General features: G+C 48.1%; 1 protein-coding gene across 4 annotated transcripts in view; it reads right to left on the minus strand.

The window, feature by feature from the left end:
- CTIF (cap binding complex dependent translation initiation factor) overlaps positions 1-27,238 on the minus strand; it is a 146,960-nt gene that overhangs the window by 49,206 nt on the left and 70,516 nt on the right. For all 4 annotated transcript variants that reach the window (XM_036403458.1, XM_036403457.1, XM_036403455.1 and 1 more), the window contains one exon: positions 18,904-18,980. In XM_036403458.1, the coding sequence (XP_036259351.1) occupies positions 18,904-18,980 (77 nt within the window). The remainder of the gene's footprint in view (positions 1-18,903; positions 18,981-27,238) is intronic.

The raw sequence follows: 27,238 nt of genomic DNA on the forward strand, positions 1-27,238 counted from the left end.
GCAAAGGATGGATTAAGATCACAGAATCATTGAATGTTTGTTTTGGAAGGGACCTTAAATATCACTCAGTTCCACCTCCCTGCCATGGAAGGGACACCTTACACTACATCAGGGTGCTCCAAGCCCCATCCAGCCTGGCCTGGAACACTTCCAGGATCTACTGCAGGAATGGACTCTGTGGGACCTTCAATTCCCAAAATGACCCCAGATCCCTCTTATCCATGACACCCCTCAAGGCTTGGGAACAGAGCATCCCCAAGGAACTCAGCAGCTTCTCCTGCAAATGGAGGACTGGTGACGCTCCTTGTGGGATGTCAGGCCACCTCTCTCACCTTCTTTCTGAAAATCTCAACACAATTTTCCATTAAAGGAGGGAAATTAAGAAGGGCCCCTCTTAGAGTCACCACCAAAAGAGTAAAATTCTCAATTTAGCATGTGGGTTATTTCTGGCTGTACTAGCTAGCTGCCTAGGAAAGCCTGAAGAGGGAAAGGGCAGGAAAAAGCAAAATCCTCTGAAACATCCCCTGAACAAACTCATGTCTCCAGGCCTAGTCTTTCTGAACTAAGCATATTCCAGCCAGACCACAAACAATTGGACTGGTATCCCAAAGCAGGCACTGCTGGAGAGATTTCGGCATGGCAGTACTGCTGTGGTCAGGAATATCCATCATCACTGACTTTGAGCCTTTAAGAGATGTTGTGGTTCAAACTGGAGGGACTGAAGGATCCCAGTTAGGATGGGATGGAATTTTATTGCACCTAAAACTACCAAGAGGTAGGTACCAAGAGGTCTGGGGAATATTTTTTTACTGATATATAATAAAGAAAAAGGTCTGAATTTCTATTTTAGAGGCCTGACTTCCCCCAGAAGTACTCTTCAGCAAGACTACCTCCATGAAAAGCACTCTGATGTTTCATATGCATGGATAATGGTAATTCAGCACTGTTTTGATGCAGGGAGCATCACAGCCCAACCTCAGCCATTTCTATCCTAGCTATGGCTGAGAATGGGAAACACTTGAATAAGCTTGATGGTTCCACACAGTTTAATCAAAAACTTCTAAACCCCACAGAAAGCAATAACCACCAGCTCCAAGGATGAAGAACACAGGATTTGTGTTGTATTTTCCCTTTGGCTTTCTCTCTCAAACTGGTTTCACTTGGCTACAGTTTCATTTTTGTTTGCATTTTTCTCAGATGAGAAGGGAACAAGATGTCATGTTCACTCCTGAAAACAAAAACGAAATTATTCACACTTCTTTCATGCCTTTCTGTCATCGGAGGTTGAGACCACCCCAACTGCTAGACTGAGCCCACATCATCTGGACAGACACGGCATCTTGGAAGTGTAGAAAGTCCACCTGTCAAAATGGTGGTGATCAAGATTTGAAACCATCTTTGAACAGCTGAGATGAAGTGCATAGTTTAAGTCTTACACGTATGCATCTTTACAAACATACAGTGAATGCCAGAAGACAAGCACAGCCAAGCAAAACAATGCTGTGAGGGGAGAGATGTTTGTGATGAGGCTCACAGTCTCTGGCTGCTGGGAAAAGCATTATGAAACCCTCATGTGAGTTGCCTGCATGGGCACAACGCTCTTTGTCACCACCTTGGTCCTGAGGTATAATCACAGCTGACAACCTTTCCTTTGGGCCTGGACACCACATCTCCCTTTCCTAGAGATGATTTCATTTGGTCCTCTAGAGCATAATTAGATTCACTATAAACCAACATGGTAGCACTGACTTTCATTATGATGGTTGCAAAACACCAGCACAGGCTGCTCAGAGAGTTGGTGGATGCCCTACACCCAGAAACACTCAAGGCCAGATTGGACAGGGCTCTGAGCAACTGTGGTCTAGAGGAAGATGCCCCTAACCATGGCAGGGGATGGGACTGGATGAGCTTTAAAGGTCCCTTTGAACCTGAACTATTGTATTAGTGTGATTCTGTGTCTTTACATCCAAAATTCCCACTGACTCACAAGCATGTGGATGAATGACCATCTCCTCCCACCCCATCCACAGGCCCACCAGCCTGCAGACTGTGTTGCAGGAGCAGAGAGAGCACTGCTGGGCTGAGGGGACATGGCACAAGACCCCTTGGGATGGACTCAAAAGCACTGAAAAGCAAACATCACTGCTGCTGAAGCCCAGGGACAGCCCTCACACTCTGCAATGCTTGGCTGCACGGGCTGCCTGAGTCAGCTATTTTCTTCCAAGCTTCATGGAAATGAATCTTCAGGAGGAATTTAAGGAGCTGTTTTGCAACAGCAGCTTGGGAAAGATATCCCAAGTACAGATGGCATGTGAGATAGCTCTGAAACAGCTCTTTTAATGCTTTGCTGGATCTCCCACAAATCATGAGTGATGTCAAGATAGAGGCCCTTGCTGCATAGAGCAGGCAACCAGCTAGGAAGGCACCTCCTGGACTTCAAGGCTCACTGCTGTGGCTGGTGTAGAAATCACTGCTGCGATTTCATGTAGAAATTGCTTGGAAATTACTCTCTTTGAAAGCTACATTACTTGGAATTACGTTGTTGGATTCTCAGCGTACTGTAAACAAGATTGCAAAAATTACATAAAAGCCATCGGAAAACACAGTGACAAGGAACTGAGTCCAGTTTAGACAAAACAGTTTAAATTAAGACACGACCACAGTACACAATGTTTCCCAAACACAAACAGATCCTGTACTACTGTTAAGAATGTGGCTTGAATGAATATGGAATCATCTTTTACTACTTCGCAATAAAAGAGCTTATACTTCAGACTCCAGGCTGCCTCCTTTAAAAATACACCCAGGCTGATCAGTTAACCCGAGATCTGATAATCCTCCAAGAGATATAAACTTTAAACCCACGCCAAGATGCACAGACACAGCCCACCACCATCCTCTGTGGTCTGTCCCCCAAGACACATCCTAAATAGTACAATGAGCCCCCACCTGCTGCCTTTGTGCTCAGCTGTCTTCCTTTAGACCCCTGTGCCTCTTTGACCTGCAGCAAGGAGACATCCTAGGGTTGTTTTTTTTTTCCATATCCTATTTATACCAGTGCTTTCTAGTGAAGAAATAAATGTCTTTCCTGTAGGAGCTAAGGCAAGATTTGACAGGATCTCCTGACAGCTGTCCAGACATATGAGATGACCCAAAGTCAATGGCAAGCAATTACTTCCGACACAGGGATCCAGTAAAACATCAACCCAAGCTGCAGAGATGCTTTGGACTTAGGTGTGCCAGAATCCTTTATCATACACATTAAATTAAAATTGTTTCTGCCTCTCCTTTAAATGAGATGCAGCAGCCTATAGCATTTAATGTAGAGATTTGGGAGCCAGGATTGATCCGGAAATTGATTTATTGCAACCCGGTGACAATCCTAAGCTGTTTCCTGAATGTTTACTTAACTCTGTCCCACTGTCAAAAGAGGAGTTCATAGAATTATAGATGGTTTGAGATGGAAGGGGCCTTTTACAGGCCATTTAGCCAACCCCCTCTGCAATGAGCAGGGTCACCTTCAACAAGAGAGCTCTCTGCTCCTGACCCCACTCCTGCGTCCTCTCTCATGCTACCCCTAACACTCCCACAGAATTGCTAAGCTGTGCCAGGGTCTGATTCACTCCCAAAGCTTAATTTCTCTTGGATGAGTTTTCACTTGTCTGTTTGGACGGGAACACACTGCCTGGGGGGAGGCACAGATCTGGGCCACCTTCTGCAGCTCTGTTGTCACGTAGCTGCTGGTCCTTGCTGCTTGGGGACCTGCACCCCCAGCTTTAACCAGGAAATTAGGAAGATCCACAGCATCTGCACAATGCTGGGAATGGCTGGAGCAATGTTAGTTTAAAGGAAAGAAAGAGGCCTGTTGTCCACTCGTGCCCTGGAGGCTGTCACGCTAAATAAAGACATTATCAGAGAAAGAGCAGAGACCCAGCGCCTTCATGCCTGTCAATGACCCCGGCACCTTCTGAATAAATCTAAGGACTCTCTTTCCCACAGATGGTCCCTTAGAGACAGACTGCTGTGGCTGTGATAGGAATAAATGGAAACAAAACAGTTAACAAATAACCAAAAATAGAGCACAGTTACTTTTTTTTTTTTTTTTTAATACGAGATGAAAAATCCCTGGGTGATTTATGTGCCAGCAGAGATATTAGCTGCATATAATAGATGCAATATTTTTAATACTAATATTTTGGGCTGAGACAAGAGCCGGAATGGAAAGTATTTCCAGTGCCTTGACTTCTTTATTTTGCAAACATCAGTTGCTAACTGGGGTCAGACAGAAATATTGTTTCTGCAACAAGAGCCCAAACAACTTAAGCTGGCAACTTCTTCACACACTAACCATGCCAGGAGGCCCTGCAGAGCTTCAGCTTGGTGCTCCCTCCCAGGTCCCCGGGGCCAACGTCCCCAGCTTGGGCTTGCAGGGAGAAGGAGTGGGTGGAAGATGCTCTTCTTCTGAGAGGGTGGCTACTTGCCATGGCCAAAAACTGAAAGTCACCACTCAAACCATGCCACCACACCACTGAAGTGCTGCTGGGCTTCTTCAAATGGGCCAGGTTTCATTGAATGGCACAGTATGAGACAGTGGGTGCCATAAAGCCTTTCATTTATACCCACTGAAAGTATCAACCTGAGCTGACCCTTATCTCTGAGCTCAGTTGCTAGATACTTTGGGGAGCAACCTGCAGCACGAAGCCCTGGGTGCTCACTCCAAGACAGTGGCACATTTATACTTGAGGATGGAAAGAAATAAGTTATTTCACCTCTATTCACTCCAGCAGCCAACTGCTGACAACACCTCCCTGAGCTCACGCTGGAAAACAAGGTGTAGATGGATAAATCCATTTCCAGTGCCGAGGAGCCGTGCCGGAAACACTCCACCAAAGAGAAAGCCATTTCAAGAACAGATCGGTTTCCTAGTGCAGAGGAACCTGCCGCTCTATTTCCTTCCCTCAATTCTGGCTGGCTGAAATAGCATCACGTAGTCAGCAGTGTTTTGCACTGTGTGACACTGAGAGAGAAGCCCTGCAGGGCAGGCTCAAGGGCGCCAGGGCTCACACACAGGAGCATCTGGTGGCCACAGGCTCACTGCAAGGTCTGTGGTAGGGGAAGGTCCAGCTACAGACTCTTTCCACCTTCCCACCTCAGTTTCCTCACAGCCAAAGGGGAGATGCTGAGAGCAGTCCTCTGCCAAAAGCCACCTTGAGGTTGGTGAAACACTGATGAGGTGTTTTGTTGTCCATCTGTCTGGCTGTCTGCCCTGGAGATGGCTCTTGCATTCTTTCTCTGTGACCCATCCTACACCCCATGCCTGCACACACAATGAAGACCTTCCTCACATGTTGGGTAGAAAGAAATAAATCACACCACCAGCTACCAAAGCAACACCAATACAAGGAATATCAAAGACATGGACCTGCTGGACTGAGTCCAGAAGAGGCCACTGAGATGCTCTGACGTCTGGAGACAGGATGGGGAAACTGGGGATGTTCACCTGGAGAAAAGAGGGTCCATGGATACCTCACTGCTGACTTCCAGTACTTAAAGAGTGCTTTACACTTTTACTTTTTACACAGGCAGACAGGGATAGGACAAGGGGGAATGGTTTCAAACTTAAAAAGGGGAGATTTAGATCAGATGTTAGGAAGAAATTCTTCCTGGGAGGGTGGGCAGGCCAAGGCACAGGTTGCCCAGAGCAGCTGTGGCTGTCCCTGGATCCCTGCAAGTGTCCAAGGCCAGGCTGGATGGGGCTGGGAGCAACTTGGGATAGTGGAAGGCATCCCGGCCCATGGCAGGGGAGTGGAACAGGATGATCCTTAAACTTCCTCCCAAACCCAGCTATTCTAGGATTCTGTGAAGATGACCAAGGTGTCCCAGGAGGAGAATCAAAAATTGCTCAGAGTGTTCTGGAACATCTCTCCTATGAGAAAAGGCTTAGAGAGTTGGGGTTGTTCAGCCTGGGGACGGCTCTTAGACACTTTATTGCAGCCATTCAATACTTATAAGGGAAAGTAACTTCAAGATCATCAAGTCCAACCATTAAGAAGAGGAGAGCACTGCTGGAAAGCAGTATTGCTTGCTCCTCTCACCCTCTTCCTGGTGTCCACTGCTGGTCACCAAGCCAGGCAACCTTGCGTCACCCATCACACCTCTCTCTCCTCTTGCTCTTGTGGCCCTTCTGTCCAGCTCCAGTACACCAACAGCACATCTAAGTGCAAGTTAAGAACTCTGCTGATGCAGGATGGCAAACACAAGATAAGGGGAGCGATGTCCCAGCTGGAAGGCACAGCCAGCAGCACATGTGGACAATCTGTGCACTCTGCTTGCGCACCGTAATTCGTTAGGCCAGCTGAGCCCTGCCAGGAACAAACTGCTGGGTTGGTATTGTCCTCTGGGGACCTGCAGCCCTGAGAATTAATTTAGTGTAATAACTCCCACTGACACTGCAGAAAATCAAACCAAAATGATGATCTGTCTCTAACCTGCCTTCTGCCAACCCCTTGGCTGTGGCGCTGCCACCGCCAGCTCTGCTCGGGCAGGCAGGGCAAGCACCCACAGCTGGGATTGCTGTGACTATGAACACTTGTTTCCTTGAGGAGACTTATCACAAAGGACCAGCACTGCAACAAGGAGCTCTTCATGTTGTTCTCGAAAAGGCTCAGCTTCAGCTGGCCCAGCTTTCTTAGTTGTGTGGTTTAGTTTTAGGTAGTTCTGTGAGAAGCAGGGAGTTGGACTTGATGATCCCTATAGGATTCCTCTATTTTGACATAGTCTATGATTAGGACAAGGGGGAATGGTTTTAAATCAAAGGAGAAGATGTTTAAATTAGGTATTAGGAAGAAATAATTGACTGTGAGGGTGGTGAGGCCCTGGCACAGAGTGCCCAGAGCAGCTGTGGCTGCCCCTGGATCCCTGGCAGTGTCCCAGGCCAGGCTGGATGGGGCTTGGAGCAGCCTGGGACAGTGGAAGGTGTCCCTGACCATGGTGTGGGGTTGGAACGAGGTGATTTTCAAACTATTCTGTGATACCTTTTGGAGATGCACCCTTTATTGCACTTGTTCCTGAAAACATGACGTGCCCTTCATCCATGGTTCAGATTTTCTAAATATTAGGCAGAACTGCACCTCTTATTTTGACATCTCTACTTAGGTGCTTTCAGTTGCTTAGAAGAGTTTCTTGCATCATTACATTCTGAACTCTATGGTCTATCTAGATACTAGTATTCATATTTTCCATTGCAAACAATATCCCACCAGACTCACTTTTGTGCTTGGGAAAAAAAAAAACAACAAATCACTCCTGCATTTGTTTCTCTTGGAGAAGAGTCAGTTTTTCACAGGTGCCACTATGCTGGCTCAACTCCCCCAGAGCCTGCTCAGCACGGATGGCTGTGACACCCCTGTTGGGGTTGGGGTGTTCCCTGTGCACCCCCCAAGTCCCCTCCAGTAAGCCTCATCAGCTCCCAGGAGGGCATGGAGAAGACAGGAGCATTAGGATGAGGATAAACCCCTGACTTCCAGATGCTGCTTCAAGGGTTCAGACCCACGTGCTGTTAAACCTAATTAATTTGATTTGGAAATCCTACTGAGAAGGAAAGGAGTGTTTCAACTCCTTCAATTCCTTCCCTTCCTCTCTCTTTCTTCTGTTCCAACAGAAGTTCAGCAATGCGCTGCAAATCATTTAGCTCAGTGCTAATTTTCAGTTCATCTCAAGCATTTAATTTTGTTCCAGCTAGAAATGGCCCTTTGGCCCTAAAATAACATCTTGATATTGTTGTTTTTAATAAACATCCTCTCCTCTCACTGCAAAGCCCTCAGCAAATGGCCCTGAAAGAACAAAAGACATTTCTGTATTGTTTTAAGTTCTCTTCCTTTCTGAAAAACCTCAATTAAAACGGTGAAAAAGCTACTATACTCTGTAATTATGAACTCATTTCTATTCACTCACTCAGCGGGAGAGCTTTGTCCTGCTGACCTCTGGGAATGGGTTTCTAAGGCTCTTCCAAAATTTCACAGCCTTTAAACCGACACATTCATGCCAGCCGTAAAACACATTCACCTTCACCCAGTATAACTTGGAATCTTCAAACCTGGGGTGAGAGCTGCTCCTGGGACTATTTTTATTTTGTGAGAAGAGCCTTAGCGCTGGCCATGAATGGACTGGCTCTGGAAATAGTGCAACCCCTTCAAGACAACATGAAAACTGCATGAATATGGGCTGTCAGCTGATGGTAAGGAGTTTTCAAACAAATACCTTGCATGTCACACTCCTGAGTGATGGCTGGGATACTCTTTATCTTTCCAATACAAGAACTACCTGGCCTGAAGAGGATGCATCCCAACCTCTTGACTTGCCAATGGGATGCTTGTGGGAAGAAATGTGGAGACTTATTTTGGTTAAGTTCCATCGGGAAAAAAAATCTTGTGAGACAAAATGCTGGGACAGCTTGGTTGTGTGTATCTTTAAACTCTCAGGGCAAGATTAAGGAAGGGAAAGCCATTTTTTCATAAGAGATGAAACAGCAGAAAAGAAGATGATGCCTGAGAACACAGAATTAGGTAAAAATGAATGCAGAGGAGTAGATTTTCACATAAAATGAATTAGTAATGTCCTTCAAACACAAGCTAGAAAAATAGCTTTAAAGTAAGTCCTTTAAATAGGACTATAAATCACACTGCCTTAGAGACAGTTACTAATCCTCCCATTACTTCATGTGTCCATAACACACCTCAGAACATACATTTATTTCATCTTAACACTTGAGACCAAATCTAAGGGAACACATAAATATCCAGAGTACAGCTGAGGCACAGCTCATCAAGCAGTTTCCCAAAATCCCACTCAACTCCAAAGGCTTGGGTCAGCTCATGTTTTGCCTGAATTGTGCAAGAAGTACCCCAGCCCTGATAGCCACTCCAGGGGTCTCCTCAGACCTTAGGACACACCAGAGGAATCAAGTGGACATCCACCCAGCAGCTCTCTACCAGAAGAAAGAAGATGCTACCTCTTCTGGAAGAAGTTGATAACTGATGTGACAGTGAGCTAGGGGTTGTAGCCCTTAAGGGGCTCAGGGCTAAACTTTTCCACCTGTGATGACAACAGCTCTGCTGACACTTGTTTATGAAAAAAACAAGGACAAAAAAAGGCTACTCCACACCTCACACAGGGTGTTGAGAGACCAGTGGCTGCTGTGGAATTCTGCTCATCAGCAGCAACAAGCCAGTTTGGCTGGTAGACCTCAGAAGTGTCAGTGTTATACCTCTCCTATCTTACCTGCCTCTCTTTAATTCACTGTATGCTTTGTGACTGATGTGTTGAGTTATATTTGGTCACAAAAGAGGTAAGAAAAAGAACAAGGGTATTTACTTCACCATATAACTTAGGGCTTGGGTTGGAAGGGACTTAACAGATCAACCCATTCTACCCCCTGCCTTGGGCAGGGGCACCTTCCACTACCCCAGGCTGTTCTGAGCCCCATTCAGCCTGGCCATGGACATTTCAAGGGATGAGGCAGACACAGCTTCTCTGGTAGCCTGTGCCAGGGTCTCACCACCCTCACTGGGACCAATTCCATCCCAGTAGCCCCTCCAACCCTGCTCTCTGACAGTGTGAACTCATTCCTCTTTGTCCTACCACTACATGCCCTTCTAATGAAAGTCTCAACCCCAACTGAGACTGGGATGCCAAGTCTCAAGTGTCTGTTCTTACTGAAGAGACCCCAGAAAAAAAATCCTAGTCCCAGCACTCCCTCCAGTGTGAGGTGTTTTGGCTCAACTCCTCCCACATCTCTTTGTTTTTCAGACTTCCTTGGTTCTGGTCAACATAGGAAGGCAAAATAAAGCAAGGAAATATGTTCTCTATAAGATGAACAGGCTAACTTTTCTTATGTGGGGGAGAAGCATCCTCCAAAGTTCATTGAACACATCCCCTCTGAGCATAATAGGAAGTTGGGCCTCCAGTTCATATCTGGTCAATGTAGTTATGGAAACATGCAGTGGGATCCAGCTGGCAGTGACACTGGAGATGCCTTACAGCATCTTGTTTGGTTTCCAGCCATGTTGGAGCTGGTATCATAAGGTCTGGTGTCTGACAGCTCCTTGCAGGAAGTTTGAGACAAGCTAGGGCACCTAAAATAGCACCTGTGACCATGGAGGAGAAGCCCAGCAGTCTCTGATAAAGGTGAACACTGAATGAGGTCTCCCATGTTCCCTGCAAAGCCTTGGATTTAACAGTGGCTGCTCTCCTAACCCTCTCCACAGTTGTAGAGCCACTGTGAGCTCCTGTTCACTCCAAAATGCTCACAAAAATTAAAGAATCACGCAGTGGTTTGGGTTGGAAGGGGCTTTTCAAGATCACATTTTTCCACCTCTGCCATGGGCAGGGACACCTTCCACCAGACCAGGCTGCTCCAAACCTGGCCTGGAAAACTTGTGAAGAGCCAGCAGTGACAACAACTCATTGACCTCCAGATATCCAGCCCCTGATACCACACAGTAAACAGGTACCCAGAAAACACTGAGTTTTTATGAAAACCACCTCCACTATAGCTTCCATCACAGCCAAACACTAAAATTCTGGATTTTTTTTGCTGGAGCAATTATTTTGCTTTTGGTGAAGCAACATCATAAGACCCCAAGCCTATCCAGCAGGCCACACATTTCTATCAAGGTTTCATAACAATAACATGCTTTGCTGGTAGTACATAGAATCTTTCAAGCAGTGGCAGAGTTGGATAAAAACAACCTGCAAAAGCCTCCTGATGCCATGAAGTCCATTGGCTTGGCTATTTGGATTAAATTTAGTCTGCAGGAGAGGGGTCACTTCAGTCACCAAGACTGTGGAGAAAAAAAAAGGGTATTAAAAGTCTTGTGTTTTAGAGTTTTTATGTAATGACAAAGCCATTCAATAGAGAGGTGGCAACCCTGCAGCTGGGAAATGCACCCGGCTTGCTCCTGCCACTGCCTCCTGGCATTAAAAAAAAGGAACAATGAAAGGAAAGGATAAAATTTGTGTAGATGGGTATCTTTTTAACCCTTCTGCATGGGTCTTTAGCTAAACACACAAGGAGGACAGAGCAGATATAGAGAACAGCAACAGACACACATCCCCTGATGTCCTACTCATGAGCACCACGTCCTGTTGAACCCACAGAGGTTTATCTTTCTCTTGCCATTAGTGTCAAGCCCAAAGAGCTCTCTGACTTTTACAGCAGTGCTTTATCTTTACACATACATAAAATGCAGAATCCTTTTGGCTGTTGCCAGCACCAGGAAAGGAGCTGTGAGCACAGCACCCCTTCTGTGGTGTGCTCTGCCAGCAGGACGGTGGCCACACCACCTGCCCTTGGGGGTGAAGCATGGCTGGGCATATTTTCACTGATTCCCCCAAAACCTAAGGCCTCAGAGCTGTCCACAGCACCAGAAACGAGAGCAGCTGGGTGGAGAACCTCTACTCAGCCTACTGCAGCTTGAGACATGGGTGACAGGCAAAAACAAATTCCCCAGTGCATGCTGAATACCAACTGCTCCACCCCACTGCTCCTGGTGTTTTACATGGACCACTTGGATGATGGGAGGACCCCACATGTGCAGCTCTGGGGATGGTGCTGGGGCAGGTGACTTGCTCTTAGATAAGCTGACTCAGGACTGATGCTAGATACAAATTTGGCTGAACTTCAGATGGCTTTTGCAGAGCTGTTGAATCATCTGTGCTCTCTATGTACCAGGGCTCGGATTACTGCTCAGGAATATCACAGAATTCTAGAATGGGTTCAGTTGGAAGGGACCTTAAAGCTCATCTTGCTCCATCCCTGCCATGGGCAGGGACACCTTCCACTGTCCCAGGTTGTTCCAAGCCCCATCCAGCCTGGCCTGGGACACTTCCAGGGATGAGGCAGCCACAGCTGCTCTGGGCAGCCTGCATCAGGGCCTCCCAACCATCATCACAGTCAGGAATTCCTTCCCAATACCTAATCTAATCCTGCCCTCTGGCAGTTTAGAGCCACTGCCCTTTGCCATGCTGTGTCCTGCTCACTAAGCCATGGCTAAAAGCAGCAAAAGGTGTTGATGGAGCCAAAGAACCTCCAGACCTCACCTCCATGTGTTCCTTCCTGACAAGAAGCTGCAGAGCTGCCCAGCAGCTCCACCCATGGCTGAGTCACACCAGTTGCATGTCCATTGGGTGTCAGGAGGTGGCTTTTTGATGATTTGAGGATTATTCCTTCAACGGTGAGCCCAGTGCAGGCTTTGTTCTCAACAACCTCCTCCCCAGGAGTGGGGTCTCCATGCTGGGACCCCTGGCAGAGCCTTCTCCTCAGCTCCTGGAGGGAAGGGCAGTGGGGCAGGGTGATGCCACCACATCTGGCCAGTGTGGCTGTGCAGGTCAAAAGGGCTCCTGCTTGACCCTTCCTGATATCACCTGTGCCCTGCTCCATCACCACCTTACCCAGAGGGCAGCTGCTGGGCCAACCAGATCCAAATGACAACAGGTCCTACCCAACAGCCTCATGAGAGGGCATGGGAGTAACTACAAACACAGGGAGGAATGACTTTGTGCCTCTGCAACTCCCTCCAGTTCCCTCCATCTGTTACTCCCTTGGTGTCAATCAGACCTCCCTCTGACTTCCAGTCTTAGTTAAATGGCCAGTTTTATCCACTTGCTGCTCACAGCAGCATTTTTCTTCAGCAGGACCTGCCCTTCTACCCCTGCATCTTTTACCCATGGGTACATTGACAGCATCTGCATCAGCTTCCAGCCTCTTCCAGGCAAAGCTGAACCAACTGACACGTGTGAAGCAGCATTTCCTTCTCTGAGCTCTCAAGTTTATTTATCCTTCACTTCCCTGGGTGACTCTGGATCCTCTCATCAACAAACAGAAGGGAAAAAAAAAGGCAGAAAACTTTTGCTTTCCATTTTATCTCATCTTAAATCCTCCTTGCTCATGGCTCCATCTCACTCTGGCACCACATGGTCCTGCAACTCCCACCCGAGCCTGTATCTTGCCCCTGGATGAGGAGACCTTGCCCTTGAAGGAGCAAGCTGGGCCAAGCTGATTCCTGTGGTGTTTTATGACAGGGTGAAGCGGCAGAGTGCCTTTATGGTGTTTTGAAAGGAAATTGTACAGGAACAATGTCCCAAGCAGTGTGGCTATTGAAAACCCTTCACAAAAGGAGTTTGTCACAAGAGGAAAAGCAGCTTAATCAGTCGAACTAATCACTGTAGGTGGTTGAGTGTCCCTGAGGATCTGTAAAATTAAATATAATGGGAAAAGAAATATACCACAGCTTGCCTACGCTCCTCAGTGGAGCCGCCAGCGGATACGGGACGTTCCCTGCCTGGCCCCGAGCCCACCATGACCATCCTTTGGGCTGTCCCTAGGCAGAACCACCTCCTTGAAGACCCACATGGCTGGGCTGGGACGAGCCCCAGGAGGTTTCTCAGCAGGGTAGGCCCTGACTGGGGAGCTGGGACAGGGATGCCCACTCGGCGTGCTCACCCTGGATAACCCAGTGTGCGGCGTGGGCGTCAGCAGGAGGGTCACGGTGCTTACACAACCCTCCTGCCTCAGGAAGAGGAAACCGTCCCTGACAGCCACCCGGGGCTCTCCAGGGAAGGAGGATATTTCTGCCTCCCTCAGCTCTGAATCTAATTAAGTCCAGAAAACACATACACACAGAAAAAAATAATAATCCAGACTGTTTTTTCCTGATCATTTAAGTGCAAAGCCAAGTTAATGCAAGGAAGTAAATAAAGTCAGACAATGCTAGAGAAAACTTGGGGACATTTCTGTAATTCTGTTCTCAAAATCTTTAAGTATTTGGGGCATGCTAAAAGGACATGGGGAGAGCTTCTGAACCTCTTTGCTCCCATCCTTTCCTCCATGTATGAGCCAGGAGGACCTGTGCAGCCTTCTGCTGCAGCTCCCCACACAGGGGTTTTATGTAGCATGGATTCCCCAGGTGCAGAAACACCCCTCTTAAAATCTCATCCAACAGGAGAAGGAGGAGATGAAACAAAGCTCAGTCGCAGCTGAAGGTGATGGTCCTTCACCTGAGGCTGGCTGTGGTCCCCAACAATCCTGGCTGGGACAGGCAGGGCAGCCCCTCATGGCTTTGGTCACCTCAAAGACTGAAGATACATCAGCTGCACAGAAGAAACACAAGAGATTCCCACTTTTTCTACTGAAAAAAGGAATTCAGGGGCCTTTTGAGAAAAGGGTATTGATTAACTCTTGGACTTGTACTCCATCCTCTCCACAACATAGGGTTGTTCTTCTCTTTGCCATCCTTTTCTATTCTTGCCCCCAGACAAGGACAACCAGAACAGCCATGAGTTACCAGCCAGCATCTCTGCACACCCAAGGATTTGCTTTTGCTAAGCTACTCAGCCTGATCAGTCTTTTGAATCCAACAAGATGTTGGATCAATGTGATTTCAATGGTGCAAACTTTTTAAGACTTCCTCAAAAACCCTTTCCTCATTGTTAGGAAAACTGTTCCCTTCCTCAAGTGACACAGAACCATTTCAGTACTGTTAACCAGAAGACCAAGAAGTAGGAACAACCCCACTTGTCCTAATGCAATTCCATAGATTTCAACTTCAAATATTCCCTGTAAAGCCTTTCTGAACATGCAATGTTCTTTATCATTCCTACAAGGCTGGGGCAAGCCACTGTCCATGTACTTCCATGTATTTCCAGGCCAAAGAATTTGGCCAGCTGGACCCTCCATCCCAAACACATCACACCAGGAGGCCATGGGAATTGGAGGAACCTTGAGCAACACAAAGTCAGCTTGTAATGCTTAAAAAATAGGGGGTTTGGGAACTTTTTTGAAAAACAAGGGCCAAACTCAGAGCCCACCTGCCCAAGGAGATCACATCCCACACAGCTTGTGCTGTGTTAGCAGGGAGGCACTAGACTGGGAGAGGTTTGAAGAGAGGACTTAAGAAAAGGGTCTGTTGTGCCCCACATTCCACAGTATCTTTCTTCTTGCAGTAGAGGTTGTGCCACCACCCAGAAAAATTCTGTCCTTCCCTAGAGGTGGCTGCCCTTGGAAGGTCAAACTAAGATCCCAGCAAGCAGTGATGCCCTCCACCACCCTCATCAGGAGGTGGCAGTCACACCTCCTGGCTCTAAGCCAACAGAGAGGACACTGCCTGCAGGATTTCTGCCAGGAGAGGTGGGGAGTGATACCTCCACAGCTCCGATCATAAGCTCTTTGCAGGAAGGACCCCAGCACCTCCTGTAGGCTTTTACAGCATTGTGTGCAAACAAACCCTCCAGCAGATGTGGCTCTGATGTTGATTGCTGTGATGGAAGAGGTGCCCAGTTTTTTTAATGACATCTAATTCACTCTTCATGCCTATCTTATGCAACAAATGAAGCATGCATCCACAGAAAATCACAGGATCCCAAAATGATCTGGCTTGGAAGGGACCTTGAAGACCGTTGAGCTCCAGAAGCAGGGACATCTTCCACTAGGCCAGGTTACTCAGAGCCTCATCCAACCTGGCCTTGAACACTTTGAAGGATAAGGCACCCACAAAAATGGGAAAAAAATGGTTTGGGAACATAAAAACATAGCACATATGCAAAGAGAGAGCTGTGGGTCACTCCCTTGGGGTAGCTTCTCCTGAAGGGAGCCAAAGGTGTGTGGCAGAGACCTCAGGGTAGGTGAGCTGTGCTCCTCCACGACACAGGGACAGCATTTCCCGAGGAAAGGTGACGGGAAGGAAGCAGGGACAGGCGCTATTTATAGCAGGGCCCGACACCAGCGTTGTTCTGCATGTGAAACAAAAGGTGCTGCACTAGCCCAACACTGTCCCCATCTGAATGTCACTGCCAGGGAGGCCAGAGAAGCCCACACACCCTCTGGGAGGGAATCAGTGCCATTTGCAAGACCAGCTGGGATAAACAGGACCGATTTCTGGGTACCAATCTGCTTTATTGGCTTTTTTTTGGTAATAGCTGTGTTATATAGAGCTCCAAGCAGCCCAAAGGTCACCTACAACCAGGCAAGGCCAGCTGGACCTGTGCATCGAGCAGAGGTCGGACTGGGGGTTGACACTTGGACCCAAGCTGGATGGCCACTTGTGAGGGTGATTCCTGCAGCTAGCAGGAGGATGCCCAGCATGGTCACCAGGGATTTGTCAGCCTTGGGTGAGGCAAGTGCTGGGCAGGAAGAACTCCTGCACCCCATATATACCTGTGGGGCCCAGGGTGCTGCTCCAGGACCCACCAGCTCCAGGAGAAGAGGAGAAGCTGCCCCATGAAAAGCAGACCCAGGTGTGCCCAGGACTCTGGGGCCATACCTGCTTCTAAGCAACTTAGCAGGACAACCTCTTGTCTTCTTGCAAATCCACTGCATGCCAGCTGTACTTCCATCTTTGGCTGCTACCAATTCCTTTCTAGGAAACCAGACCTTCCTCCCTTGGGTCCAGGCATCCAGAGCTGCTTCCCAGCCCCTTCCCACCCCATGCATCACCAAATGGCCCTGCTAGGCTTCTTCTAAGCCTCACTGCCTCTGATGTCCCATCCACACTCTTGTAATTTTAACTCTCTCCATATCCAGATGAGGTTTTAAACAAAAATACCATTACTCCTGACTGTTTTGCCTAACATAAAACCTCACCCTGAGGAATTTTTATATCACCTGTGTGGCTCCACCAGCTCTGGAATGGAGCTGTTCTGCCCCAGAGTGATGCCTGGGACATTAAGGTAATAGCACTGCAATAAAGTGTAAACAGCTTTGTAGTCTGTGTTCTGATAAAATCTGGGTTTTTTCCTATTCCCTTTCCCCCCTCCTATTCCTGCCCTTTTCTTCCCCTACTTCTGTCATGCTTTCCACATAAAATAAACATTCTGAGAGCTAACTCACTTCCAGAAATCAATTTTAAGGAGCAAGTACTCTCCTGGAGCAACTTAAGTGACACTAAAAGGACCAAACCTCCCCTCCTAGACCCAAATGCACCACAGAGACAAGGGGACGCTGAAAACCTCCAGCAGCAAAACAAGTGGCATGGGGAGGGAGAGGCGAAGGAAGGGGATGGGAACCATGCCTTTTCCTTTTAAATAATTACTTTAAAAACTGCTTTTTCACTCCAGCTCCCTGTACTCAGGCCTCTCAGCTTTTTGAAATTGAAATAAATGTGGTTTTCTGGCTAAGATTTGATAGCACTGTGGACGACTTGGGCAGAAGTGCATACCCTCTGCTCTTTCCATTTTATTTCATTTGTGACTGCTTAGGGCTGAAATGACCCCATGTGTCCTCCGGAATGATGCTGGATCAATTGGATTTTACCCTAGGACATTATCCCAGTGCTATTGGCCAGGGCTGTATCTCACCCTGTGATCTTCCAACCCCAGCCCAAGGCAGTTTCTTTTGCTATCTCTCCTTGCCATCTGTTCAGGAGGCAGGGATGCCCTGGAGGACTGAATGCTTCTGTCTGCTGATGGTTTATCTGAAGGGACCAGACAGAAAAAAGGAACAGAAATCCACATCTGTCATGTTCCCTCCCATCCTTCCAACTGCCAAGATATTTGGATGAGAGGGAAGAACCAACACACAGCTCCATGGTTCATCGCAGCCTTGGGCATGGGGCTTCAGGCAGAACACCTTGCCCTGAGGGTCTCCTCTCCCAAAGCATCAAGCACTCTTTCTATGGCAGAAGAAGGCCAGAGATGGGAACAGAACCCCCTAAACTCCACTGTGGTTCCTTAGAAGAGCCTGGCCCAGTGCCCCAGTTAAGCTCACCTAGCTCAGTCTTGCAACACAGCAGATTTGGTTATAACCATGTTTTGGAGATCACAGGGCTGCAACCCAGCTGAAATACAACCTTTTCCCACCACCTCAAATAACAAGACTAGACTTGCTTTTTGAATTGTGTACAGCTAAAAAGGAGGGAGTCTCCAAAAGGAGAGGAAACAGAGTTTACTGCTGACAAACCGTTCTGCCCACAGAAGAATGTTTATAGGTTGCCTGAGAAAACTCTTTTTGGCTCTTTTTTTTTTCCCCAGTAAGTTTAGGAGAGTTTACTACATCCTAGCTGTTCATGAGACAAGAAGTGATGGTGAGATTTGAGGACACACTCCAAGGTGTCTGCAGGACTTCACCAAAAATGCCCCCTGTGACCACTCAGGCACAGACTACAGTTTATTCCAGGAGAAAGCACTGGACACTTTTTCTCCTGCTCAACCATTTTTCAAAGTCGTGGTTTTAGAACTGCTTTATTGCCCTGGGTGAGTTGTCTCAGCTGGAGCAGAACAAGTCAGCAGAAATAAAGCTGCATGTACAACTAACTCCCTTATTCCTCACTTCTTTTCACATTTAACCATAGTCACGATTCCCATCAAGGACTTTAGATTCCCTCATATAATTGAATATTCATTTTACACAATTAAATATCCAGTTGACTCGATTAAATTAACTCAATGGATTGAAATCACCAATGCCACAGGAATTTGGCTGCCTGCACAGCACATCCCCTCCTTCCCACAGACACCTGAGGCTGGCTGTGACCCCCTCTGAACCAAACCATACCCACTTTCCAGGCATCTCTGAAACAGCAAATTTTGATTTTTAATAGAAAAAGAGGAAGCAAATCCCAAGGACTCAAGCTTTTACAGACAACAGAATGCCAGCTGTCTCTTTGAGTACAAGTGGGGGGATCTGGCTATGCAGAATAAATTCAAGGGGAAGAGAAGGTGATTAAGGCACTCCTGGATCAATGCAGGACACATCCCAAAATATTTTCAGGATGTTAGTGCTGAAATAAGAGTTTATGTATTAACACTGCTGAACAGCAGCGCTGTCCAAAGACTCACCACGAGGTGGTTGAGGAAGATGTGCAACAAAGAAAATATTTAAAAAACCCCAAACACTGAAGAGGTTTCACCTACCTCCGGTCGTTTCTCCTCCTTCTGAACAGTTTTTTGGTGTGTGCGATTTCAGCTTCATGAGGCAACGGATGGTAACCCTGTAAAAGAGAGGGAAAAGCATCCATCAGCTCCAGGAGGCACCAGCATGGGAGGGGTGAGAGTGAGACAGAGCTGGATACCCAGCATGTCAGCCTGGTAAAGGAAACAGCTCCCCCAAACATCCCTACAACATCCCAGACCCCACAAAAGCAGGTCCGAAAATTCACAGATGTGTTGCACCTCTCAGGGCTGTGGCGAGGAGCAGGGAATGAAGTTATCTGCAATTTCTGTATTGAAGAAACTACAGAGGGCAAACAACGGGATCACATCTGTATAAATCCCATACACACGATGGACAAGGAATTCACCCACCTCACACATGACACACTAAGCCACCTAATTTCCCTGGGCTCTACTTCCTTTATGTATTTATCCAAAACCCAGCTGAAAAAATGTCTGTAAAGGAAGATGCTCAGCATCATTTTGAGGCTACCTGGGGAAACCAGTAGGAGCCACAGCTGGTAGGTCTGTTGGGCTGTGCCCTCACCCCAGCAGGAAGGGAACAACCACATCAGAAGCCTCACTGAGGCGGCCCCACCATGAACGAGTCAGCCTATGCCACCCCTGCAGCAAGGACAGGTGGGACCCACCCTGCAGGAAACAACTGAGGTGACAAAGATGGTAAATCATGAGCCCAAGATGAAGGAGGGCAGATTTAGATGAGATTAGAAGCAGAATTTTTTTTCTAGTAATTAGGGGAAGTCTTTACTGTGAGGGTACTGAGGCCCTGGCACAGAGTGCCCAGAGCAGCTGTGGCTGCCTCTGGATCTCTGGAAGTGTCCAAGGCCAGGCTGGATGGGGCTTGGACCCACCTGGGCTATTAGAAGGTGTCCCTGCCCATGGCAGTGGAGTTGGAATGAGATGACCTTAAAGCCCCTTCCAACCCAAACCAATCCAGGATTCTATGATTCCAAGACAAGGCAGTGGCAGAGCTTTGTGTTACCCCAGCTGCTGCCTTTCCAGTGCCCTCTTTCCACTGAAGGTGCCGACTCTGACGTGGTCTGTTCATCTGATAAGGGGGCTGCTGTATTTACTATCCTACTATGGGCATGATGAGGCTTTGTTAATGCTCACACAGAGCTCTGAAGTTCCTAGATGAAAGGCCCTACGTAAGTACAAAGTATTATTTATTTTCCAGGGACCACAGAGCTGTCATAACTATAATGAATTTCATTTATGCGGTATTGTCCTTCCCCAGCTGGCAATAAAAGCCCTGTAAAAGTTGCTCCTTTTATTTCCATCACCATCTATCTCAGCCTGGAGCTCCAGCCACTGCTGGGAATCACCACGTGCAAGGGGCCAGGAGGGAGCAGCCTGGGCAAGGCCAAGGGCTGGGTGGGGATGTGCCTCATCCAGCAGCAGCTTTGTGACATTGGCATGACAACATAACACACTGACTTCAGAAAAAAGTCCCTCTCTGTGTGAAGAGCCTTTGGAAAAGGCAGCTTATTTCAGTAGCAGTTACTGAGATAATAGTATTTTGAGTTTCTCCAGGGTAAGATGTTATGGAGGAGAAAGGTTCCTGGGGATGATGAATTTAGGCCAGAGAAGGCACCACCAAGTTGAGGACAGACAGGGTTTATTGTGACCATCCATCCTGAGCACTGCAAAAAGGTTGGAGGAACTGCTGCTGCAGCAACCCCACAGCTCCCACGGCAGCTGGAGCCTTCCCATTCTCTCCTCCAGGCTTCAAGCCATAAGGAACTCACTGAGCCAAAATATAAAGCTGTTAGAAAAGGTCTGAAGGAGAGCTACAATGCTGGTGAGGGGTCTGGAGGGGCCACATGAAAAAGTGTCTGAGGGCACTGTGCTTGTTCAGCCTCAAGAGGAGACTGAGGCCAGACCTCACTGGGGTCTGCAGCTCCTCCCGAGGCACAGCTCCAATCTCTGCTCTCCGTGACAGGGACAGGACCCAGGGACAGCTGGAGCTGTGCCAGGGAGGGTTAGGCTGGGTATCAGGGAAAGGCTCTTCCCCATAGGGTGCTGGCACTGCCCAGGCTCCCCAGGGAATGGGCACGGCCCCGAGGCTGCCAGAGCTCCAGGAGCCTTTGGACACCACTGCCAGGGATGCCCAGGGTGGGATTGCTGGGGTCTGTGCAGGGCAGGAGCTGGGCTGGGGGATCCTGGGGGGTGGCTTCCAACTCAAAATATCCTAGAATTCCATGATTCTGTAATAGCTCAGAATCACAGAATCCCAGAATAGTTGAGGTTGGAAAGAATCTTAAAGATCATCCAGTTCCAACCCACCTGCCACTGGCAGAGACCTCTCACCAGACCAGGGTGCTCATTCTGAAACTGCTTCACTGCTGAGGGCTGTGGTCTGAGTGCTCCTCATCACTCACTTTCCCCATCATTTATTTTCACTGAAGGCACAGGAGGAGCTCGATATCTCTGAGATCTCTGTTCCTTTGAAAAAATTACTTGAAATTGGCCAACAGATACCAAACTGAATGAGGAAAGGAGGGGAAGGAGGAGACACACACAGTCCAACCCCATCAGCACAGCTAGTTTAGGAAATGAGGCTAAAAATAGTACAATAATTAGTGAGGCTGTTTCTAAATTTTGTACTACCACAGCAGGCTAACGCTTGGGGTGTTTTTAAGAATTTAAGCTGCATTGCAGACACATGTGCAAATACAATTACCTCAGAAAAATGAAACTATCTCCACTCCACACAAGGACCAATTTCCTCTAGTGAAGACCTCATTAAAGCCTTAGGAGCTGCCTTTCTGCTCTTTCCAACTAGAAACCACACATACAGTGGTGCATTCCTGCATGTCCTCCTTGCAGAGAAGCCCTGTGCTTCCACAGACTTCTACCCACCAGCAGCTGACGTCAACGGGATGAGAGATGAATTAATTACATGGGAATAAGTTCCTAATCCAAGGAGCACTCGTGGAGACTGACTGTGCTTGAATAAAGGAGAACTTCGTGTCCCCGTTTACGAAAATCAAACATCTCCTTTCTCCAGCTGAGCAGTTCCCTTCCTCAGTCCTCGTCGTGAGACAATGTTTTGGAAAAAAACAGTCACTGATCCCTACTCTTGTCTATTTTGGTGCCTAAACAAAGCTAAATTTGGAAGGGAGAAAAGTTAACTTTTTTTTTTTTTTCAGTGAGCTGATGCAAAAGGAAGTATCAGCAAATTGCAAGTAGGGCGGAGTGGCTGGAGAAGACCAAAGGTGATGAGTGGGTGGGGATAGAATCCCAAGGGCATGGTGAGAGCTTTGATATTGATAACACAGCCCTTGTCTCGAGGCTGCTGCCCACCGTGGGTCATGCAGCACAGCCGTGGAAGTGCTTCAGCAGAGCCAGCTCACTGAGGACAACGTGAATCTGAAATGCAGCTCTTCCATCTTTCAGCAGACACACTCCTTCTGAAGTCAAAATCCCTGAACAGAGCCAAAAGAAAATGTCTCTCAAGGCAGGAGACCACCCTCTGCTCTGCAGTGGGTCTACAAGAGGAATGGGTTTTTCTCCTGCTTTGGCCAGAAACACCATCATGCTCAGATGGCCATGGTTCTCACAGGCAGGTTTGCAACTTCTCAGTGGGCAGCAAAATCACATTTTGGTCTCCTTTCCACCTGGATTTTATCTTGATATTTATTCACAGCTGGCTGGAGAAGGTAACAAACCAGTGTTTCAGTGCTGCTGGTTCTGAAAGCAACGGGTGTGGGAAAAGCAAAGCACAAGGAGCCCATGGTCACTGAAAGAATTGCTAATAGGGCTAATTTTCAGTTTTGGAGCTAAACACTCTGTGGTTTGCATGGTGGGAAGCTTGGTGCAGAACCTGAGACGCCCAGGGGACTTCTAATGCACACATGCTCCAATTTAAATCATAAACATACATGCTCTTACAAGAAGGGCCAAAAGCTCTGGAAAAGAAGGGCTGTTCAGGAATGGTCTGCCCTCTGGGCCAGTCCCCAAGAGATCAGCTGTGTTTGTGTGTGACGTGCATACACATATTTAGATTTTTTGAGGAAAATAACTCTTGGAGAAGGTGATGTCCAGCAAGCTCAGGTGACTGTGGTATGGCCAGCTAGGGAAATCTGTCATCTACTGGAATTCCTGCAGAGGACACAGGCAGCAGGTTTGAAAGGCCATGTGCTCTCTTTTTGTGCTTTATCTTCCTAATGAAGGTGTCTGTCCAACCTTCATCCCTGTCCACCTGCCTGTGGGAATACCAAAAGCTGCTCCCCAGGCACATTTACATCAAAGCTCAATGAAAGAACAAATAAAAAGCTTTCGAGACCTCACTGGCATTCTGCAGCAACCCAAGAGCCTCCACCTCTTTCCCCACTGATACCTGCCCCTCTCCAGCAACATCCCTCTGCTGATCCCACCCCATCCCACAGCCCAGCCCAGCAGCCTGTGGGACACTGGCTTGGGAGGGACACGGGGAAGAGGTGCAGGAACAGAGCAGGGGAATTGTTTGGTTTAGTGCTACCCTCCTGCAAAAAAGACTTTGCTATGATTTTTCTTGTGCCTCCTTTGCAGCAGGATCATCTGAACAAGCTGGAGGAGGGCACCAGCTTTGGCTTTTTTACTGGGGATGGTAAATTAGTAGAATCTTAGAATGCTTTGGATTGAAAGGGACCTTAAAGACCATCTAGTTCCACCCCTCTGTGAGGAATGGGGCAGCCACAACTTCTATGAGAAGTTCTTCTTCTATGGGCACCCTGGGGCAGGGCCTGCCCACCCTCCCAGCCAGCAATTCCTAATTGCCAAGAGCCCAAAATCTGTGCCTGCCCTCTGGCAGTGGGAGCCATTGCCTGGGTGCTGTCCCTGCAGGCCTTGTCCCCAGTCCCTGGGCAGCTCTGCTGGAGCCCCTGGAGGCCCTGGCAGGGGCTCTGAGGTGTCCCTGGAGCTTCTCTTGTGCAGCTCAACAGCCCCAGCTGTGCCAGCCTGGCTCCAGAGCAGAGGGGCTCCAGCCCTGGCAGCAGCTCCGTGGCCTCCTCTGCACTGGCTGCAGCAGCTCCAGCTCCTTGTGCTGCTGGAGCCAGGGCTGGGGCAGCTCTGCAGGTGGGCTCTCACCTGAGCCCAGGGGCACAGGGGCAGGATCCCCCCTGCCCTGCTGCCCACGCTGGGGCTCAGCCCAGGGCAGGGGGGTTCAGGCTGGGGCAGGTCCAGCCTCCCTTCTAGGAATGCTCCCAAGTCAAAATTTGATTGCAGGAATGAGGAAAAATGGCTTTTTCCTGACACTGATTCTTCTGTGACCACCCTGAGGCAGCAAATCATAGCAACTCCTCTGGCATCTGAAATCAAAAGCCTTACAGAAGAGATAGCCCTATCTGGGACCAGCCTGCACCCTCCCTCCTCCTCCTCCTCTCCACTGCTGCATTCCCAAGTGCAGCTGTTTGTTGCCTGAGGTGGCTGAACTCGTGGGTGTTTCACAAGGGCTCGAGGGGCTTCTAGGGGTTTGGGTTCATTGCTTAATCCGTGTGGTTTTACAGCCTGACTTTCAGATGTGAAACCTCAACCCACAAAGCAACTGCCTTCACTCATAACAACTTATTCCACCTCTTTCACAGACGCTCCCCATGCAGCAGAAACAAACCCAGCCCGTGATCGTCAAGCAGGTGAAGACACCTGAGTAGGAAACAGCAACACTGAAACCCTGAGAGGGAACAGAAGGCTGAGAAAAGCACTGGACTGATGATAAAAAACAACACTCAGGTGATGAGAGGAGGAAATGATCCAGCCACAGCGCAGGATCAGTCCCGCTGGAGCTTTATCTCAAGAGCCTTTTGTGCCCTCAAGAAACATCCGCCCTTGCTTATCTTAAACAAATGGTTGCAGAAGGCCTGAACTGAACAAACAGGTTATTAGGCCTGAGGTAGGAGCTGGGAGTTTCGCTCAGTTTTATTGCACACAAAGTTCAGGGTGGGATTTATTTTCTGGGGGAGTGGGAAGGGTGAGGTGGGGCTGGAATCACTGAGGACACCCCATCTGCCCGTGCAAAGGGAACAACAGAAATTCTGAGGCCGGAGGGAGCATAAAAAGATAAATACATTGTGGTTCCAGCAGAAACCCACCCAGTGAATTGCAACATCCTGCAACCAGGATGGATTGTCCAAGGCAGGGATCTCCAGGACAGCACAGATCTGCAGATATATTTAACTTTTATTGTGCCAGTCCCACAATCATGGTGCCTATGGGGTTAATGTGCCAATATATTCAGTACAACCATCCCAGCCAGCCCCTTGCATGTGAAAAACATGGCAGAAGTGCCACTGGCAGCATCCCTATCACCTCTATCCACCCAAGGCTGGCATTTCAGCTGGAGGTGATTCCAATGGAAGGTGTCCCAGCCCATGGCAGGGGTTGGAACGAGATGAGGTTTATGGTCCCTTCCAACCCAAATCCTTCTGTGATTCCATGATTCAGTGATGCATGAGTATCTCTAAGTCCTGTGGGTATTTCCAGCAGAGCTCTCTCCTCAGAGGCCACTTTCCTCTTCCTATTCCAGGAATTCCCATGGCTCTGCTCTGTCACCCACAAGGGGATTTTTTTTATATCTTATAAGGAGAGAGCTGAGGCACAAACCAAAGCCTTGACCTGGTCTGGAGGCCATGGAAGGACACCAAAAAACACTGCCAGGAAGCCACACAGAAATTATTTCCTCTCTGTTAAAATGCAAGTGATAAATCTGTTCCTTTAAATTGCAAGCTATTCATATTTTCCTGTAAGGTGCTTACAATAAGAGTTGCTTCTGAATAAGCAAGCGGTTGATGGTCAACATCTAAGGAATAGAAAGTGCAACAATTTTGCAAAATACTCCCTACACAAGATAAAAGGCAGGTAAACCCTTTTATGGCTCTTTATGGTTCTACCATCCTTCCCCATCCACAACACAGCACATGTGGGTTCTGCAACCTCCAAGGACACCTCCTTCAACCTCAATGATTTGAGCCAGGGCTAAATTAAACTACAGGACTGACAAAGAAATGAATTTCCAGCCGTCCAGGAATCAGAAAAGGAGCAAAACTCTCTGGGTTTTGCCACCACTGATCTATGAAGCTCTGTTGTGCAGAAGAGATGCTCTGTGGGACCTTAACAGTAGGATGTGCTGGTCTGATGAATCATGGCATAGTGCAATGTGCCCCAGAGAGGCTCCAGGAACATTTGGATAACATTGTCAGGCACAGGGTGGGATTCTTAGACGTGTCTTGTGCAGGGCCTGGAGTTGGACTGCAATGATCCTTGTGGGTCCCCTCCAGCTCAGGTCATTCTGTGGTTCTGTGATTCTAAGTAATTCCACGAGAGAGGCCCCAGTTTGGAGGATTTATTGGATAACTGCATCTTTGGGCTGTACATCGTAAACCACAGATTGCCAGCAGAGGCTGAGTGTGCAGCTGCAGTACACATGCCTCAGTGATGGGCACAGTGGAGGAGACTTTTTCCAAAAAAAGAAAAAAAAGGGTGGGATGGCTGTGATCAGGACTGTCACAGCTAAACATCACTCCTTAGCTATCACTAAAACCACCTGCAGTATTCCCTGTAGGGCTCTGCCCTTCCCTGTTGGCCCCAAGGACACAAACTCCTGGATTCCCATTTACTGAGTGTGATTGCCCTGGTGTGCACTTCTCACAGAATAATGGGTGTTTTCATGAACCACAGACTCTACATACACATGCATTCCTAGACCAAAAGGGGTATCATTCAGACTCTTCTTTTCCCATCACCTCTCCTTGGTGTTTGTTACTGGCTCCTGACAGAGACCAGACACACAGCTAGAGGCAAGGCAGCATTGAAAACAATTGGTGGCACAAAATACTTGGTGGAACAAAATACATTGTGGCAGCCAAGCTGTCCCCCCTCATCCCTCTGCAGCCAGCTCTGGGATGGCACAGAACACACAGAGAAGGGCAGAACAACCCGGCATGGAACTCCCTGTGCGGGGTGAAGGATGCAAATGCAATTAAAGCATTAGAATAATTAGGCAAAGCATCCCAATTAAGGCATGGCCTGAACCTTCCTTGACGCCTTCTGCTGATTACTGACAGCGCGTTTTCCGGGGTCTATTTATAACTCTTGGCCCCTCAGCTCCTGAATTATACATAATTCAGAGATAATAAAACTTTAAAAACCAGGACAAAGTCTCCTAGGAGGAACTGCCTCTGCGAACACACCAGTTCACAGCAGGAGGAGAAGCCCAAGCAGGCCTGGCTGAGGCAGGCAGATGGGGACAGGCTGGAGACACTGCTGCACTGAGACAGGGTGCTCCAGACACGCCGACACGGACACACACGGTGCCATA

This window comes from Molothrus ater, chromosome Z, assembly GCF_012460135.2.
Source record: "Molothrus ater isolate BHLD 08-10-18 breed brown headed cowbird chromosome Z, BPBGC_Mater_1.1, whole genome shotgun sequence".
Lineage (NCBI taxonomy): Eukaryota > Metazoa > Chordata > Aves > Passeriformes > Icteridae > Molothrus > Molothrus ater.